This window comes from Rhinatrema bivittatum, chromosome 5 (assembly GCF_901001135.1).
Source record: "Rhinatrema bivittatum chromosome 5, aRhiBiv1.1, whole genome shotgun sequence".
NCBI lineage: Eukaryota > Metazoa > Chordata > Amphibia > Gymnophiona > Rhinatrematidae > Rhinatrema > Rhinatrema bivittatum.
The window spans coordinates 377,366,822-377,385,504 of record NC_042619.1 but is presented as its reverse complement, the minus strand read 5'-3'; the positions used below and the strand labels follow the sequence as shown (position 1 = coordinate 377,385,504).

Genomic DNA, 18,683 nt, shown 5'->3' with positions numbered 1-18,683 from the left:
ATGCTGTTAATTGCACAGAAAAATATGGGCCGGATTTTAATACCTATGTGTGGACATAGATTTGTGTGTGCAACCTGGCGTGCACAAATCTATGCCCGATTTTATAACATGTGCGCGCAGCCACGCGCATGTTATAAAATGCGGGGTCGGCGCATGCAAGGGGGTGAACACTTGTGCACCTTGCGCGCGCCGAGCCCTAGGGGAGCCCTGATGGCTTTCCCTCTTCCCTCCGAGGCTGCCCCCCCCACCTGCCCCTCTCTTCCCCTATCTAACCTGCCTCCCAGCCCTACCTAAAAACCCCTATGACCTTTATTCTACAAGTTGCGCCTGCCTCCGAGCAGGAATAGGTTGTGCGCGCCGGCCGAGTGCTGGCGCGTGATCCCCTTGCCCCTATGAAGGCCTCTGCCCACGCCCCCGTCCCAGACTGCCCACACCCCGCCCCTTTTTTCAAGCCCCGGGTCATACGTGCGTCCCGGGGCTTGCACGTGTCTCCGGGCCTATGCAAAATAGGCTCGGCGCGCATAACCCTCCCTGCGCATGTAAATCCAGCTGGATTTACGCGCAGGGAGGGGCTTTTAAAATCTGCCCCTCTGTGCACATATATTGGGCACATGGTAAGAGACCCAGAAAAGAACAAGTTTGAAACTTGTCAGCATTTGTGCCAGCCATCAAAGCTTCCATGATTTTAAACTTATGCCCTCTCTGCCAGCTGTGGGACACCGGTAGTTGCAAATTTCCAAAGCACATCCAAGTCTTAGCTCATGTATGGTTAACCACATATGCAAGTGCTGACAACTCCAGCTTCACCCTGCCCTCCCCCCTCTTGATCCCTTTAGGAAAGGGGTGTGGAGGGGGCTGGATTAGGGAACAGAGTGCCTCTGTCTACTCCAGCCTCACCCTCAGGCCCCCTCCCCTCCTGTCTTTGCAGGCTGTTTGCAAGGAGGGGCTGGTTCTGGAGAAGGAGCAGAGAGATGGCTGAGACTGAAGGCAGGCACCCTGCAGTGTTCTTCAAATGACTGACTTAAGAGGTAAGGAAGCTTCAGGTATATTGATTGTGTGGCAGGTTTTTAAATGTAAATATACGTTTTCCCCTCATGATGGCCACAGAATCATGGCAGCCTGGAAGCACTGCCACTGCTTGTGGCGACATTGGCTCATGCTCCCTTTATCTGCTCCTAGTTTTTTCCTTATCACCAACTTGTCAATATTGGCTCAGATGGATTTCTTAGGAGTTTTAGTCTGTTTAGAGATGTGCTTCGGGTTAGAATTTTGTGTCGGGCTTCGCTTCAGTTTCCCCCCCCCCCCCGGTGGCAATTTTGTTTTTCCCGCGGTTAGGGTTTTTCTTTTTCGGGGGCCTCAATTTTTGGTTTAGTGCACGCTAACTCCCGTTAATGTGCACTAACTCCTGATAGTGCGCACTAACGTGGCAGAGCTAGCGCGCACTAACGGAAGTTAGCACGCAGTAACCCCCGTTAGTGCGCACTATCCCGAAAATGAATTTTTTTCCAAAATTTCAGAATCCAATCATTTTTTGGTTCTCCCAAACCATTCCGAATTAGGCAATTTCATTGAACATCCCTAGTTAGTACCAACTCGACTACACCATGAATTGTAGTGCCACAAGGCTGAGAGAGGAACAGAGAAATTCCTTACAAAATTGTTAGTTTATACCTGAAAAAACACTGTAAAAAATATCACCACGATAGCAGAAGTGATGAAGAGATTCTTTCTAGGAAACACTGAATCAGGTAGAAGAAATACTAGGGAGAAACAGATGGCTCCACGAAGTCCTCCATAGGCAATAATGAACTGGTCTTTAAATGTAAGAGGTATAGTTCGGAACCAGTTAATAGCCTGAGTCAGGACAAATACTCCTGTTGGAAGAAAACAACCTCATTTAGAAAGCAGAAACTGGTAGACAACTTTGTCAGCTGTAATATTATTACTGATATAGCATGTTTTGCTCACATTAATTTTAGAGAAAGATATTTTAACATGGCTGCATAACTAATGAGTGGATTTATTTCTTTATATATACAATATATATTGTCTCGAATTAGACTGGTCTATGCAGTCAGTTAATAAAGAATAAACTGGGAAAATGTGCTGAATTGAGAATATTTTTACTGAATTGCAATTTAAGTCATTCTAGGTTCATGTGAAGAGGTTGAGAAGCCCTTAGCAAATAAAAGAAAATTGGGCACAGAATTAAGATGAAATAGTATAAGCTGCAAAGCAATGGAAGGCTTAGAATATTCCCCATGTATTGTGTGCTAAATAATAACATCGGTTTCAAGATGGCAAGAGCATTTTATTTTAGCCAAACTAATTTTCAGGCCAAATGCAATTCGAGACTTACTGTGAAGGCAATATTCAAAAGTTATTAGTTGGGTAAACAAGTTTCCACATGTAAAAAGCCCCTTGGAGCCCCCCTGGCCTCTCAGTGCGAGTAAAATACGTGTGCTTATGTGAAAAGAAGGGGCAAGGTTAGTGCAGAGACTGCATTTTGAAATCTGTGTGCTCTTTCACATGTATATGAAGCAGATGCAAAGCGCACAGGCATCAGGGTACCTGCATCACCCATTTGCTGCAAATTTTCAAAGAGAAAAATCATGGGTCTTTCAGAGGTCTGCAGAGAAATTGAAAATTGTTCTTCGCATGTTTAACTTTTTTTTTTTTTTTTTTTTAAGCCATGATTTTAACCATGAACAATTGTAAGATAAAAGTTTCAATGGAGCTGCAAATAGCTACAGATATTGAAACAAAGATGAACTAAAGTTTTAATAAGGTAAACTGCAAAAGTAAAATCTGCATGTGTGTAGGGGTGAGCAGCACCACAGTAACTGAATCATATAACTAACAAATGTAACTTCCAGTGGAGTTAACAAGTTTAACAATGGGTTTGTTCCCATTCCCAGACAACAAGCTACTCCGCAACCCCACCAATATTAATTGAGCTTCTCGTATATTTCTATCCTTCATGTTCTTTGCCTCTGTTTGAATTTTCGCCCTTGTAATAAGAAAGAACATCTTGACCCTTGAGGATAATAAATCCATTATAAGAGCATAGTAACTGTCATAGTCACTGAAGCAGATGGTAAGGTGCAACCTTTATCTAATGCTCTATCTTATTACAAAGGTACTCTCTGTCCTCTGGAACTGTGTTTTTCCAGGGTGTAATAAAGCAGCTTGAATGAAAATCCGTATCCTAAAACAAGTACAGGCCATCCCCGTTCTTACCCAACGCACGCCAGATCAAGCAGAAGAGCAGGGTGAAGCACACAAAGGCCCAGTTCCACTCGTGGTTATTTCCAACCGTCGACACTCCCATGAAGATAAAGATCAGCGTCTCGCTGACGCTACTCAGCATCTTCATGAAATACTTTATTGTAGTATAGGATTTCTGGGAAACATTCTCCTCTACATACTTATTCATGGTCATGGCACAAGTTGTTATCCTATGAAGAAAAACATTCTCTCTCATTATGGCTATCCACCATGACAACATTGGAACTGGTGTGTGTATATATATATATTTTAATGACATCAAAATGGGTTTTTAATTGATCATAGTTATATCAAATCTATCATCGTAATGGGATATTTGGGGGAGAGGAGGGTTGATTAGTCTCTCACACACACACCATCCCCCCTCAGAAGGAGCCACAGTATCTTTTCCCCAGTTGATTTCCTGTTGCAGAGACTTGCTCTCATGCACGGGGAAGCCCAATTTCAAATTATTTTAGCCAGATAACTAAGCAGGTACTTGGGTAAAATAGTCAGCTGAAAGCTGCTCACCCCCTCCCTGGGTGAAAGCACGTGTGAGCTTTCACAGCATGGGTACTTTTATCCCGTGCCGCAACGGGAAGCACTGGGCGGCACCGGTGCTAACTTTGCCCCTGAAAAGTACACATGGGCCTGCAACCAAGGCACATATTTGAAAAAGTGCCTTCTGATTGCCTTGCAAAATTATGGATTGCATAACAATCCTAATAGATAATATTCAGCTTCTTGAAAGGTGTGGGCTGGAAAAATCTACTGTTCATGGTTTTCACCTGAACGTATTTGCAATATGTTATGGTCCAGCCTTTGGCTACCAAGCTACTATGGCCTCAAAAAAACTATCACTCATTTTGCATTAAAAAAAAAAACCATCAGGTCTGAAATTAAAAAAAAGACATAGTTCGACTTCTTGCAGCCAGAGTTTACTGTGCACTAATAAACTCATCCTCTCCATTTCCATTTAGCAAATGAACAACTGTCAGCACTAATAATTGAATTATGCATGCATTCAGAGAAGCCAAATGTCAAGACAAACAGGAAAGCTTTCTGTTTCACACTGATTATCTCCCTTCACCACTCTAATCCAAGTGCTCTTGAATAAAAATCCTCTCCTTTGTCTTCACACATCAGAAGTTAACGGGTATTTTTTGACTCAGCGTTTTGATATTACATTACGTTGCATGGGTAGACTTCTATTCCAGTTTCATCCTTGGCAAGCAACATTAGATGATTAGACACAGGTTGGGTAATTTTGAAACAAAACTCGCAAGTTATTAGGTTCATATTGAAAAGCCATTTAGATGAATAACTCAAAAGTTTTCCGTCTAAATGGCAAACGTGGTATATTCAGCCACTTATCCGGCTACATTTTAGCCTGATAAATAGTTATCTGGCTATAATTTAGTCAGATAAAGAAAGGGGCATTCCAGGAAGGATGTAAGATATCTGGTTAACTTAGCCAAATGGCAGGTATATCCAGCTAGATTAGCCGGATAACCTACCTCCTACCAGAATATCTTCAATAGGTATCCGGGTAAGTGGCAATTCTGAAAAAAAAAACCAAAAAAAAAAAACCAGCCCAGCATAGCGGGCCTCCCAGCTTTATTTCCACCACACCACCACTATTAATAAACTCCCCAGTAGGCCAGGACCCACCTCAAATGCCACTAAATGTCATAAACTGTCATAAAATGTCATTGACTGGCTCCAGCCCCGGAGCCTTTCCCCCTCTCTCTTCTCGGTAAATATAAAACTAGTTCCTCCTCGGCACCCTCCATCCCTCCAGCTGTGCCAAAACCTTACATTTCCCGTGCAGCTGCTAATAGCTACACTGGAAGTGCTTGGCACCACCGAGGCCTGTGGTCCTGGGCCACATAAGGCCTATTTAAAGGTACAGGGTAGGTGGGAGACCTTGGGGGGGATGCCAGCATGGGAGCGAGGGGTTTGAGGGTGCCGAGGAGGCACTATTTTTTAAAAATATCTATCAGGGAGGGAGGGGGGAGGGCTGGAGGACCAAAGCTGGTCAATCACGTTTTTTTTAAATCTAGTGGTATCGGGGGGGGGGGGGGGGGGGGGGGAGCCTGGCCTGCTCTGCTCTGCCAGGGAGTCAGGGAGTTTATTATTAGTGCTGGCCGAGTAGGAATCGGGCCTGGAGGCCTGCAATGGTGTCTTTTTTTTTTTCTTTAACAAGATTGACACTTACCTAGGTATCTTTAGAAGATATCTGGGTAAGCAGCAGGTTATCTGGTCATAAAAGGCTGGATAACTTAAAAACCTAACCAGCTATATTCAGACATAGTCAGGTTTTTAAGTTATCTGGCTATATGTAGCTGATTAACTTTAGGCTGGGATGTTTATCCTTATACGTTGCCTGCATGCATAAATTAATCGAATTTTTAAAGCTTACTTATGTTCACAAAGTTGGTTCTGAATATTATCCTTAAAAACATGCACAAAAGTAATCTGAACAAAACTATTCCAGCTCTTTGCTGGGTATAACTTGTGTGTCCTAATTTAAAAAGTATGAGCAAAAATTAAGAGTAGGAGGGTAAATCCCGCCTCCTGCAGTGCCTATTTTTGGGTGCATAGAAGTATTTTTGTTTGCACAAATTCCAGGCAATTTTATAACAAGCTGTTTAGGCACATAAATGTTTATTTTAGGCACATAAATGGCTTTGAAAGTTGCAGCTGCAAAGTCCACAGATACTTTTTACCCACTGTCTTTGTACCAGTTTCACATGTATATGTGACCCTGATGGTCATTAGATGGCGCCCGTGTACCAGAAAGTAGCAGATTTTGTAGACAATCTAACAGAGTGTTGGGGTTAAAAGGTTGATCTATTCTGGAAAGTAGAATGTTCCGGCAGAGGGAGGTCACTTACAGGACAAGGGGTGTGAGATCTGTTAGGGTGGCGTTGCCCTTCCTCTAGTGTATGCCTTATTTGGGAAATTTATGTATAAAGGGGCTGGTCGCTGAGGAAGGAGTTTGGAAGGCCCAAGCCGGTGGTATGCTTGGGAGAGGTTTAAGGTGCCATTCCCAGTGGTGCTCCAAGAGAAAGGAAAGCAAGGGAGGAGAAGGAATATCCGAGAGCTCTCCCAAGCCCATTGGGAAAAAGTCCGGGAGAAAGGACATTGAGGAGTTTTGGTGCCTAGGAGACCTCCTCAGGTGAGGAAGGAGATTCTGAATGTTTCCCCCGCCCTGATACAGCCTCTCCAAGGCTCCCCAGGATTGGGGAGGTGACCTTCAAGGAAGGTGGGGCTTATACCTACCAAAGAAGAAAGTACCCACTATGATCTGGACCTCTGCTTTTTTCTGACCAAAACAAAGCGTATAGTTCTGCAAATCCAAAAGTCTGTGTGTGTGTGTTTTCTCCCCAATCTAAACCGCCCCAGTTATGCCTCCATACAATGCTGGTAAAAATATGCATCTCGTGGAACTATGCTTGTGCTTTTACCCCCACACATTTTTAAACTTTCCAATTCTATGGGTAAAATGCCATTTTACTTATGGAAATGGGTTTGAAAATTGCCTTCCCCAGCTATATTTTACAGCTTTATAACAAAGTCCAATTTTCAAAGCTACGAATGATAAGACACATTGGAGCTCAAGGCTGCCATAGTGACTTGCCTGACACTATTCGTATTTTTAGTTAATTACCTTTTGTTAATGATTTTTTGTTAATCCATCCCTTACCGATAGAAATGATTGCAGAGACACGAAAAGCAACCAAAGGAAAAAAGTTATTCGATTGCTCCTACAGTCAATCAACTACTATAACAATTAAGCAGTTAATTAACAACTTATTACCTAAACACAGTATTTTGCCAAGTCCAGAGCCACTGAAATTATAACATGTAATTCCAAGGTTACAAAGAGAAAAAGCAAATAAAAGATCATTGCTAGATAGATCTCCATTACCAAAAGATGGCTGCCTCTTGGTAGCATTTTTTTTTCTGTCTCTTAGAGGTTGCTTGCTTATTTATTTATTTATCTATTTATACACATTTGCAATTCAGTCTTTTCCTAAAGCTAGGCTCAAGGAGAGAGCACTGGATGGCCGGCGCCATCTTTAAAAATGGCGTGGGCCATCCAGTGCTCCTACCATGTGACAGGGGCTGGCCAATGGCACGGATACCCTGTCACATGGTAAGGACAAAGGCCATCGGCACCATTTTTATTAGTGGCAGTCGACGGCCCGAGAGCGAGAGATCGCTCCCGGGACCCCCACTGGACCACCAGGTACCTGTAAAAAGTTTTTTGAAGGGGTCGGGATGGTGGGGGAAGCTAAGGGATTAATTTTAAAGGGTCGGGGTGGGTTTAGGGGTTATTTTCGTGTGCCGTTTTCCATGCCCTCCCCCAAAACGATAAGCGAACCCCCAAGAACAATTTTGTGGTGTTTTCCTATCGGTTTCGGGGAGCCCCCGATTTCTGACGATTTTGAAAATATCATACGATATTTTCAATCGTCAGAAGCCCGATTCACATCCCTAGTTGGTAACATCAGGTAGGAAGTGACTGGAATGAGTATAAATTGGGTATATATATGTTAAATATCTTGCTGATTTTTTTGGACTTAATTTTCTTGAGTTTGCCACTTCTTAGTGGTGGCGCTTACTGATTTTATTTGTGCATATTTCCGGCGATCTGGCCTTTGGGGTTGTCTTCTGGCACTCTGAAAGTTGAGACTGTAACTTACCACACAGATAGGGTAATATAATTTAATTTATTTCAGTATTTCTCATACCACTCTATTAACACTCCTCGGCGATTTACAATAAAAGCATCCATGAAATAATACAAATAAACATAACATACAAAATCATCAACAACTAAAAGCCTCATATACAGACAATAAAATCAAATATCATATACAATCTAATCAAGTAATTAAACAAATGAAAATGATAAAATATTGAAACTGATTAAACAACACACAGCCCCAGGTGATCATTGGTTTTACAAGGCCTGTTTAAACAGGTAGGCGTTCACCAGCTTCCAAAATATAACAAGGGAGCACATTCCACAACCAAGGTGCCTTCACATAAAAAAAGGTGCTCCTGTGATTCAGAAAGTTGAACCTGTTTGACAGAAGGAACATCATGCAGGCTTCGAGAGGCAGATCTCAAACAACATGCTGGATGATTCATCCCTAAAGACAATTAAAGTAAACTGGGGTTAAACCATAAATGACTTTAAAAGCCAAAAGCAGGATTTAAAACTTGACCCTCCACAGGATCAGCAACCATTGCAACCTGTCCAGGATAGGAAATACGCATTTATGAATTGCTGTTTTTGACATAAAATGTGCCATGGCGTTCTGTATCAGTTGTAACGCATGCATATGGGAAGACCCACATACAATAAATTACAGTAGTCTTACAATGAAACAAAAAGGGTATGCAAAATATTCCTTAGTTCACACACAGAGAAAAGGTCTTAACTACCAAAGCAGCAGAGTTTATAAAAACCTGAGGTCACAAAACCAGGGTCATTTCCATAATCACTCCTAAATTGAGAGTCTGCCTGCAGATGGGAATCTACATTCCATCTACATGTAAGAAGGCAGGCAAGGTACAGCATCTCAGTCTTATTCATATTTAACTCAAGCTTATTTTCAGGCACCCCCTTGCTCAGAACATGTAAGAAATGGGAAGCTTTATCAAAAGTGTCTGCTATTTTGTCTTGTATTAGAAAAAAGTATTGGATGTCATTGGGCATAACGGCAATAACAAAGAATTAAGTCTTCCAACATCCTAAAAACAGGAAAAATGTAAATATTAAAAAGGGTTGCAGGTCATGCCAACCCTTCAGGAATGCTGGTAGATAGCGGCAATGAGGGACATTTTAAATCACCAACAACTCCATTTTGGGATCATCTGCTCATAAATGATTCAAATCATTTAAATACCGTAGTGCTGATACCAATCTGGTTCAGATTTTCAGCATGATAGAGTGGTTGATGGTATCAAATAGGGATGTGCATTCGTTTAGGACAAATTAGGCAATTTCGTTTAGGACCTCGAAACCCGAACAAACCTTTCCTGAAATTTCAGGAAAAATTTGTTTTAGGATTAGTGCACACTAACGGGAGTTAGTGCATGCTAATTCCTGTTAGTGTGCACTAACATTAAAATGTTAGCATGGACTAACGGGGAGTTAATGCGTACTAATCGAAATTCGGGTCCGCTCGAATTTCAAAGGCCCAAACCGCGGGAAATATATTTCCCAAGGTGGGCCGAAAACAAAGCCTGAACCAAAAGGTTCGGGCTTTGCACATTCCTAGTCAAATGCTGAGGACAAATCAAACATAACTGAGAAAAAGCTCTTGCCTGAGTCAAATCCTCTGCGAAAAATGCCAAAGCTAGATAAAGGCAATCATTCAGTGTTATGGGAGGCTCTGAAACCAAACAATATAATCTAATAAAGATTGTTCTTCAAGGAAAGCATGTAACTGATTCAGAACTACCTTCTCCAAAACCTTGTGTCACGGCCACAGAAGCCGATTTAGGTAACCTTTAGGTCAGGGATGGCACAGGGCAGGTTACAGGTAACCCTGCAGCAGGAGCAGCACAGAACAAAGTAGGGTCTTCTGCCTGACCAACCACCTCTCCCCTTGGGTTGAGCCTGCAGGTTCTGGTAGCCGGCAGGATTTAACTGGAGGTGTACTGGAACACAGGAATACAGGCCACAGGAGGACACTCAATAAGGATGGGCAGGCTATAGGATCCTAGAAGGCATCCACAAAACAAGAGACAAGGGAATGCAACAGCAGAACAGAGAAAAGGGGGGGGGGGGGGCGAGAAAGGCCAGGAGAACACAGAGCACAGGGCAAAACAAGGGCAGGACTTAACAGAAACAGAGTATAATACAAAGTGGGAATCAGACAAACAAGGCAAGAGGGCCACTGGAAGGCCACACAAGACAAGGCAAACACAAGAATAATAAACAGGCAAGAGTGCCGCACAGGAATAGGGCTATTCAGGCAGGACACAGGCAAGGCAGTCTAAGTTCAAGGCTGGCAGAGTTCAAACAGAGATGAGGAAACAAGCTGAGGTCAGGGCAGGCAGCAAGCAAAGCAACGTTGAAGGTCAGCTGGGTCTACCATGAGAATTTAGTCTAAGGCGGGAAGAAGGCAAAGTCAAGAATGGAGGCAGGAATACAGTGACAAGGCAGGTAGACAAGCAGGAACAGGAGTCAAGACAGGGACCTAGACAAGGCTGAGGTAAATTGCAAGGGTAGCCACAACAGGAATTCAGAGAAACTCAATGATGAGGTAGGGAGCTGGGAATGAGGCAGCCTTTAAGACATGGCAAGGCTGCGCAGGTCAGAATCTAGCCCACTGGGGCCCCTGCAGGCAGGAGGACCATACAGCAGCCAATACCATTACACTTGGCTAAAATAGAAAGATTTGATATAGGACGATAGCCAACTTAGAAAAAAATCGAGATTAGGCTTCTTGGTTGTTTTGCTGCCAGTTTCAAAGGATCAGGCACATGTCCCTTGGTTTCATCAAGAAACCAACCAAATCTGTCTGAAAAAGCTTAATAGGGACATTGGAACACTCAATCATGGGGCCAACATTATTCTTCATATTCTCAATGATTTTAATGATCTCAGCAGATGAAACTGTATTACAGTGCTCCAACATTCCAATCTCTTCACCCTCAAAACTTAAGGGGAAATTAGAATCAAATTGAGCTTTCAGCACACAAATCTTATCCACAAAATCCTGACCAAAAACCACAGAACTAAAATAAGATTTCACCTTTGTCCTATAATCCAAAGGCAAAGTCAACGATTTAGCAATCTGAAATAATTTGCGAGCTTCATTTGTGGCAGCTTGAATACATGATGCAAAATACTGCTTCTTTAAATCATCCGCTTTTTGTCTAAACTCTTCCAGAGTTTCTAAGTAACGTTGTACAAGGAGATTTAGACTTGTGCCACCGCTGTCGCTTATCAGCTAGCAAATTCCTACCAAACCAGGGCAGACAATGTTTCGTTTTTGAATAACCTCTTTAAGAACATAAGGCTTGCCTTTCTGAGTCAGACCAAAGGTCCATGAAGCCCAATATCCTGTTTCCAACAGTGGCCAAGCCAGGTCACAAGTACCTGGTAGGATCCCAAGGGGTAGACAGATTCCAAGCTGCTTATCCCAAGAATAAGAAGTAGATTTCTGCAACTCAATAATGGTTAATGGACTTTTCCCCCAGGAACTTGTCCAAACCTTTTTTAAATGGAGCTACTCTAATAGCTTTCACCACATCCTCTGGCAACGAATTCTAGATCTTATTTATGCATTGAGTAAAAAAATATTTTCTCTTATTAGTTTTAAATGCAGAACTTCGTAACCTCCTTGGTGTCCCCTGATCTTTGAACCTAGCAGGATCCCAAAAAGTTGATAAGATTCCATGCTGCTTATCCCTTAGTCTTGGCACTTTTTGAAAGCGTAAACAACTGATTTGTGATTACCATTCCACTCCACTCATTATTTTATAGACTTTTATCGTTATCTCTCCTCAGCCATCTCCAAGCTGAAGAACCCTAACCTTTTTAGCCTCTCCTCATAGGGAAATTGTTCCATCCCTTTTATCATTTAGGTCACCCTTCTGTGTACGTTTTCTAATTCTGCTGTATCTTTTTTGAGATGTGGTGACCAGAACTGCACATAATACTCAAGATGAGGTCGCACCATGAAGTGATACAAAGGCATTCTGATATTCCCTGTTTCATTCTCCATTCCTTTCCTAATAATTCCTAACATTCTATTTACTTTCTTGGCTGCTGCTTCAAACTGAGAAGATTTCAACATATTATCAACGATGATGCCTAGGATCCTTTTCCTGAATGGTGACTCCTAAGGTGGAAACTTGCATCTTTAGAGGATCAAAAACATTCAAAGCAGTCTGTAACAACTGACTCCACATCAAGGCTGCATTTTCAGAATCATAAATCTCACCCTCAGATAATCTCGGGATCCATTCATCCCAGAGTTGATCCACTTCAAAATGTGCATGCTTCATAACGCTGACTGAAGATGATTTCTCCAACACAGAAGACTGTGAGAAAAATGAATTCATTTTGATTACAAAATGACGTGACCAAGGTACTTCCATGCAATTATAACTATATGATTTTAAAAAAAGACTCCATTTTCAAAAACAAGGTTGTGCGACCATGCCTATGTATTATTTGAGACCAACCTAATGCAGTATTTAACATAACCTCATAACTATTGGATAAAGGAATGACATCAACAGGTAAGATTAAATCACCTAAAATAATCACATTCTTCATATCAGCATTGAAGGAAAGCAAAACCAATCGGAGAAGATGGGCAATGATTTAAAAAAAAAAAGTAAGAGGAGCATAAATCGAACACACACCCTAGTCTTCATTAAACAGAGTTAATATTCAAGGAGGATTTTATCGGAATTATCAAACCACAGCCCCTATTCTCCAATCTAGGTGGTGAAAAGATCTGGTTCCCCAGCACATTGTTCTGTCTCATCAAAAAAAGCATCACAAAGCCACGATTCTGTGATACAACACAGATTTGTTTTTGTTTTTTTAACTTTCACCATATCCACCATGACTGGAACTTTTATCTTAATTGCTTGCACATTAAACAACAAAATCAGCAATGGCATAACACTGGAAGGAACAACCTCACATGTCTTTCACTAAGAAATAATTCCAGTATCCAACCTAGACACGCAAGACCTCCCAGGCAGACCAGCATAATGACCAAGCCACTAACCACAGCAATTGGTGCTTCCATAGAGAATCCAAGGCCGATCTACTTAGGAACATTATGCTAACAAGAAAAAAAACAAAACCTGACAAAAGGGACGCACAAAAGGGACACGCTTCCCTTGTTATGTTTCTTCGGCACACAACAAGTGCATGTGCTGCTCCAGCACAGTGCCTCCGGCCTCGGGTCCAGAGCTTTAAGCCAGGCGAAGGTGACATCATCAAGAGGGGGCGGGCCAATCGCACCAACCCAGATCTAGTGCTCCTGAAGCTGGCCAAAGGCCTTGCCTTGCAAAGAGATGGCAAGCGCAGGGCCATCCCCGCACAACTGCTTTGGTGCAGTCACTGAGAGGCAGTGTTACAACTCTGCGATGAAATTCAGCATAGATTAACACACCAGCTTAAAAAAAAACCAACCTCCCAATGTAGTAAGCTAATGGAAGGCTAATGCATTAGGAGTTTTAAAAAACCTGAACGTTGACACAGAAATGCAGAGGCTGCTGCGCACAAATTCTAGCTTGGGGAAAAGGTAGTCTCTGGGACTCATGATTTTTGGCCTCAAAATCAAGCACAAAGCACGTTTATGTGTGCATAAAAAATCTTTTATGCCATAAAACATCATTTGAGCTTTAGGGGGGGTTTTGTGCATGAATCATTGGGAGAGGAAATAGCAGAGCCCAGGGAATGGGAAGGGGAAGGAAATGGGGAATCCCCCCCCCCCCCATACACTGGCAGTGGTTCAGGAAATGAGTTGAGATGCAGGGACTTGGCCCGGCAACTGAAAGGCAAAAAAGAGGAGGAGAAGGAGAGAGTGAGATTCAATGAAGAAAAAAAACCAGCGTGAAAAAGAAAAACTAACAGTGTCAGTACATGAAAAAAAAAATCCCTAGTTAAGGAGGAAAAGACCTCAGATGCCTTTGCGAAGATGCTTTCTATATATATCAGAATCGGAAGTACCTGCTGAAATATTCCTAGCCAGTTTTTTTTTTTCCTTTTTCATTTGTTTCACCTATTAAAGCTATTTACGGTACTGGGTCTTTTAGTTTTGCTCAAGGATCTGTAAGCTTTTGTTGGCCACTCGTTCATTGCATGGTGTTTTGCAAAAACGGAGTGCACGTTTTATAAGGAGCTCCACATACGTTGCCAGTTGCAGACAGATTGGGGAAATGGTGGCATTGCATTTCTTTCCTGGACGTTTGCCTCTGTGGGTGTGGCCTCAGCCAAGCCCCAGCAGCACAGTAGGGGCAGGAGCTGAGTCTATAACCCCACCCCTGGCCGTACTATCTATCTTTCAGCTGCCAGGCCCAAATCCTAGCTGAATTGGCCCCAAATGGCCTACTGCTGTGCATGGGCAACGAATGAAGCATGCAGCACCAATGAAGCTGCTATAAAATGTATTTTTTATTTTTATTTTTTGAAAGGGGCAACAACAATACCAAGAATCCACAACAGGCAGTTTACCCAGTAGGAAGGGGCCTTAAATCATTGAGCCAAGATCCCTTTAAAATTTGAATTTGCTCCAGTCCCTGGAGCAGCATATGCAGGGGGGGGGGGGGGGGAGGGGAAATGGTGCCAGCCCAGTTTTTAAACTGGCACCAACTCGGCTTCCAACGCTGATGTCCATATGCATCCCCCTCGTAACCAACAGCGGGAGTGTAAAAAAATTCTGATGTCAGCGATGCATGCCTGGTGTATCATGGGAAAATTCCAGCGACATTATCACGCCCTGCAGGAGCCAATTGTAAGGTGCGCCAGGGTTGTTGCTACTGCAGTGCCCAATGCATCTCTGAAACGCGGCAGCACCCGGTGGAGGGAGCCATGCACTGGCTGGTGGATGCAGCCAGTGCATGGCTCCCTCCACCGGGTGCTGCCGGGTGCTGCGCACCAGGCGCGAACAAAAGTACGCTGGATTTTATAAGATACGTGCATAGCCACCCGTATCTTATAAAATCCGGGGTCGGTGCGCGCAAGGGGGTGCACATTTGTGCAACCTGCGCGCGCCGAGCCCGGCGTGCGTTGCCTGTTTTCTTCGAGGCCGCTCCGAAATCGGAGCGGCCTCAGAGGGAACTTTCCTTCGCCCTCCCCCCACCTTCCCCTCCCTTCCCCTACCTAACCCACCCCCCCAGCCCTATCTAAACCCCCCCCTACCTTTGTTGCCAGATTTACGCCTGCCAGCAGGCTGCTGGTGCGCCATCACCCGACCCAGGGGCTGGTCTGGAGGCCTCGACCACGCCCCCGGTCCCACCCCGAACCGCCCCCTGACCCCGGTTCCGCCCCGGACACGCCCCCTCCCCGCCCCTTTTACGAAGCCCCGGGACTTACGTGCGTCCCGGTGCGGTGCGCGCGCCGGCCGCCTATGCAAAATAGGCGCACCAGCGCGCGAGGGCCCTGCGCGCGTAAATCCAGCTGGATTTACGCGTGCAGGGCATTTAAAATCCGGCCCTCTGTGCATACACAAATAAACAGGCTTAATATGATATTTTTATATTCATCAAATATTTGCATGTATAATTTCTGGCCAGTCTGTGTTCTACCACTTTAGTAAGATTTAATTTTATCTGAGCCAGTGGAACTTCTTATCTTGGTATTTCTGTTGGTCTTGTTCCATTTTTTTGCTTTGAGGCTTTAGGTTTATGTGGTACATATGCTCTTTTTAGAGATTTTTAATAACACGCTATTGCTGAAATGCACAATAGTAAGAACACTCCCTTTATTTACTCCATGATTCAGATAAGATTGCACAAAGGCAACAGGTAAAAAAGTTAAATGTTCTTTTTTTTTTTTTTTAATTGATCTTTAGACTGATGTGTACCTTTTTTAATGAGGTGACTGTTTCTTCTTCTTTATTATTTAGCTATTGACTTTTACATATTGGACAGGGAGATAATGAAAGGCTCAGTCTAGTGGAAGTGCATGTTGTATATTTACACAGATATAGTTGCGATGGAGAAGGTACAGAAAAGGGCAACCAAAATGATAAAGGGGATGGAACAGCTCCCCTATGAGGAAAGGCTGAAGAGGTTAGGGCTGTTCAGCTTGGAGAAGAGATGGCTGAGGGCGGATATGATAGAGGTCTTTAAGATCATGAGAGGTCTTGAATGAATAGATGTGACTCGGTTATTTACACTTTTGGATATTAGAAGGACTAGGGGGCACTCCATGAAGTTAGCAAGTAGCACATTTAAGACTAATCAGAGAAAATTATTTTTCACTCAACGCACAATAAAGCTCTGGAATTTGTTGCCAGAGGATGTGGTTAGTGCAGTTAGTGTAGCTGGGTTCAAAAAAGGTTTGGATAAGTTCTTGGAGGAGAAGTCCATTAACTGCTATTAATCAAGTTTACTTAGGGAATAGCCACTGCTATTAATTGCATCAGTAGCATGGGATCTTCTTAGTGTTTGGGTAATTGCCAGGTTCTTGTGGCCTGGATTGGCCTCTGTTGGAAACAGGATGCTGGCTTGATGGACCCTTGGTCTGACCCAGCATGGCAATTTCTTATGTTCTTATGTAGGGCTAGATGCACTGTGCATTTTTCTTCCACTAGACACGCCATGGAAAAACTCTGGCAATAACCGTTCCCAGTATCAGTATTTTCTGTTGTGACTGGAATCAACTAGTCTGACATTCTCTCTCTTCATTTGGCTTTAGCCTTTCAAAGTAAATGCTAGTATCATTGCTTGACTTTCAACTGGTTTGGTGTGCATTTGTACAAATTAACTCCCAAGATGCCATTAGCATTTTCATCTTATGGAATATAAAAACACAAGCATAACAATTACAATGCAATAATGATAATCTACCTTATAAATGGGCCATGACCGACGGCCCGCACATGCGCAGTAGAGCACAGCTCTACTGCGTATGTGCGGGCAAGGACGTCGGTCTTAGCCAGCGTAAAAAAAAAACCAACATGGCGGCGTCGGGTGGCAGCGGCGATGGCGGCGTCGGGTGGCAGCGGCGATGGTGGCGTCGGGTGGCAGCGGCAGCGGCGATGGCGGCGGTGGGTGGCGGCGGCGGCCAGTAGCGAGGGAGAGAAGAGAGAGAGAGAGGGAGGGAGGAGAGAGAGAGGGAGGGAGGGACGGACTGAGTGAGTGGGAGGGACTGAGTGGGTGGGAGGGAGGGAGGGACTGAGTGAGGGGGAGGGACTGAGTGGGAGGGAGGGAGGGAGGGACTGAGTGGGAGGGAGGGAGGGACTGAGGGAGGGGGTGGGGAAGAGTGAGGGGAGAGGGGAGAATGAGGGAGAGGTGAGAGACAGGGATGTGAGTAAGTGGAAGGGTAAGAAGTTGTGGAGCAGAGAAAAGGAGTGGAGGAGGGCTGAGGGAGAGGGGATGGGATTGAGACAGGGTGGGGAGTGACTGAGGGAAGGGGAGAGAGGTGAGAGTGAGGGGAAGGAGGCAGTGGGAGACAGAGAGTGAGTAAGACTGAGGGGTGGGAAGGGGGTGAGTGACTGAGGGGAAGGGGGAATGAGGGAGAAAAAGTGTAGGAGGGTGCTGTTTTCGAAAATGGACCGAAAACAAAAATGTAATGTAGCCCGTTGTGACGGGCTTAACGGCTTGTAAAATAGATTAAAAGGAAAATGTTAACGTACATAAGCTATAGGTATATGGTGTCACTGCTTTGGGGCCTGATCTTTCAGGCCTCTGCTCCAGGCCCTTGCTGGTAATCGGGCCTGGAGCAGAGGCCCGATTACCCTGACTTTGGGAGCAGGCTTTTCCTCCCCTGTGCATTTACCCCAACCCCAGTCCACCCCTGGCTCCTCCAGCAGAGGTGTTGACAAGGGGAGAGGTGACATAGATGGGGGTCGGGAGGGTGCAATGCTTCCTCCATGGGGGGGTGGACTCAGGTGTGGATATTGACAGGGAAGGCATTTGTTCTCCAATATCTTTTCGGCAGTGGCCGAATCTCGAGAGGCTGTCCCCCATCCCCTCCTGCTGAAATTGTGTGTGTGTGTGTGTGGGGGGGGGGGGGGGGGGGGGTGTCATCCACATTCTCATTCGATGCAGTCCCCCTGCACAATGGAATTCGCAGGGGTGGCTGCCACATTCCCATCGGTCCCCTGCAAGTTGGATTTTGCAGGGGTGGTGTTTGCCAGTTTCTCATCTGAGAATTTGCAGAGGGGTGACTGCCACATATTCATCCAAGGCCGTCCCCTGCGAGGTGTTATTGGCAGGGGTAGCTGCCTCAACAGTACCGGGGTGAGGAGCAGGCCTCTTTGGGGTGGTGAGTGGAGAGACTGCATTTTCACCGTCACTCTGGCCTGCCCTGTTGGTTTTCTTTGTAGCTTTTTTTTTTTGGCATGCTAGAGGACGTTGCCACCTTATTGCCATACTTGACAATAGGGGTTCTGGCTGTGATGTCCCTGGGGACCTCTGAGATGGTTTTAGAGCCCCCCCCCCCCCCCCCAATCAAGGCCTGCTGTCCCTCGACACTGGCAGTTATGTTGGGGGTGATTGGCATCTGCAAGTTTGGCAGTAGAAGGGGAAGCCTGAGTGGTGTCAATTGGGCAGGGGGCTAGCAGAGGTGCTAGGGATGCTAGGACCTTGGCTCCCAGAGGTACAGGTAGAGTTTGGGGTGGAAGACTTTGCCGCTGCCAAGGTGTTAGTAGAAGCTACAGATGAGGGGGGCAGCAGAGGAGGGCAGCTCAGGG

General features: G+C 44.6%; 1 protein-coding gene across 1 annotated transcript in view; it reads right to left on the bottom strand.

Annotated features, from left to right (window-relative positions):
* Window positions 1-18,683, bottom strand: part of LOC115093118 (sodium/hydrogen exchanger 2-like) — a 161,704-nt gene that overhangs the window by 57,911 nt on the left and 85,110 nt on the right. The window contains exons 4-5 of the mRNA XM_029604834.1: window positions 3,241-3,458; window positions 1,672-1,874 (exon numbers count right to left, since the gene is read on the bottom strand). Coding sequence (XP_029460694.1) covers window positions 1,672-1,874; window positions 3,241-3,458 — 421 coding nt within the window. The remainder of the gene's footprint in view (window positions 1-1,671; window positions 1,875-3,240; window positions 3,459-18,683) is intronic.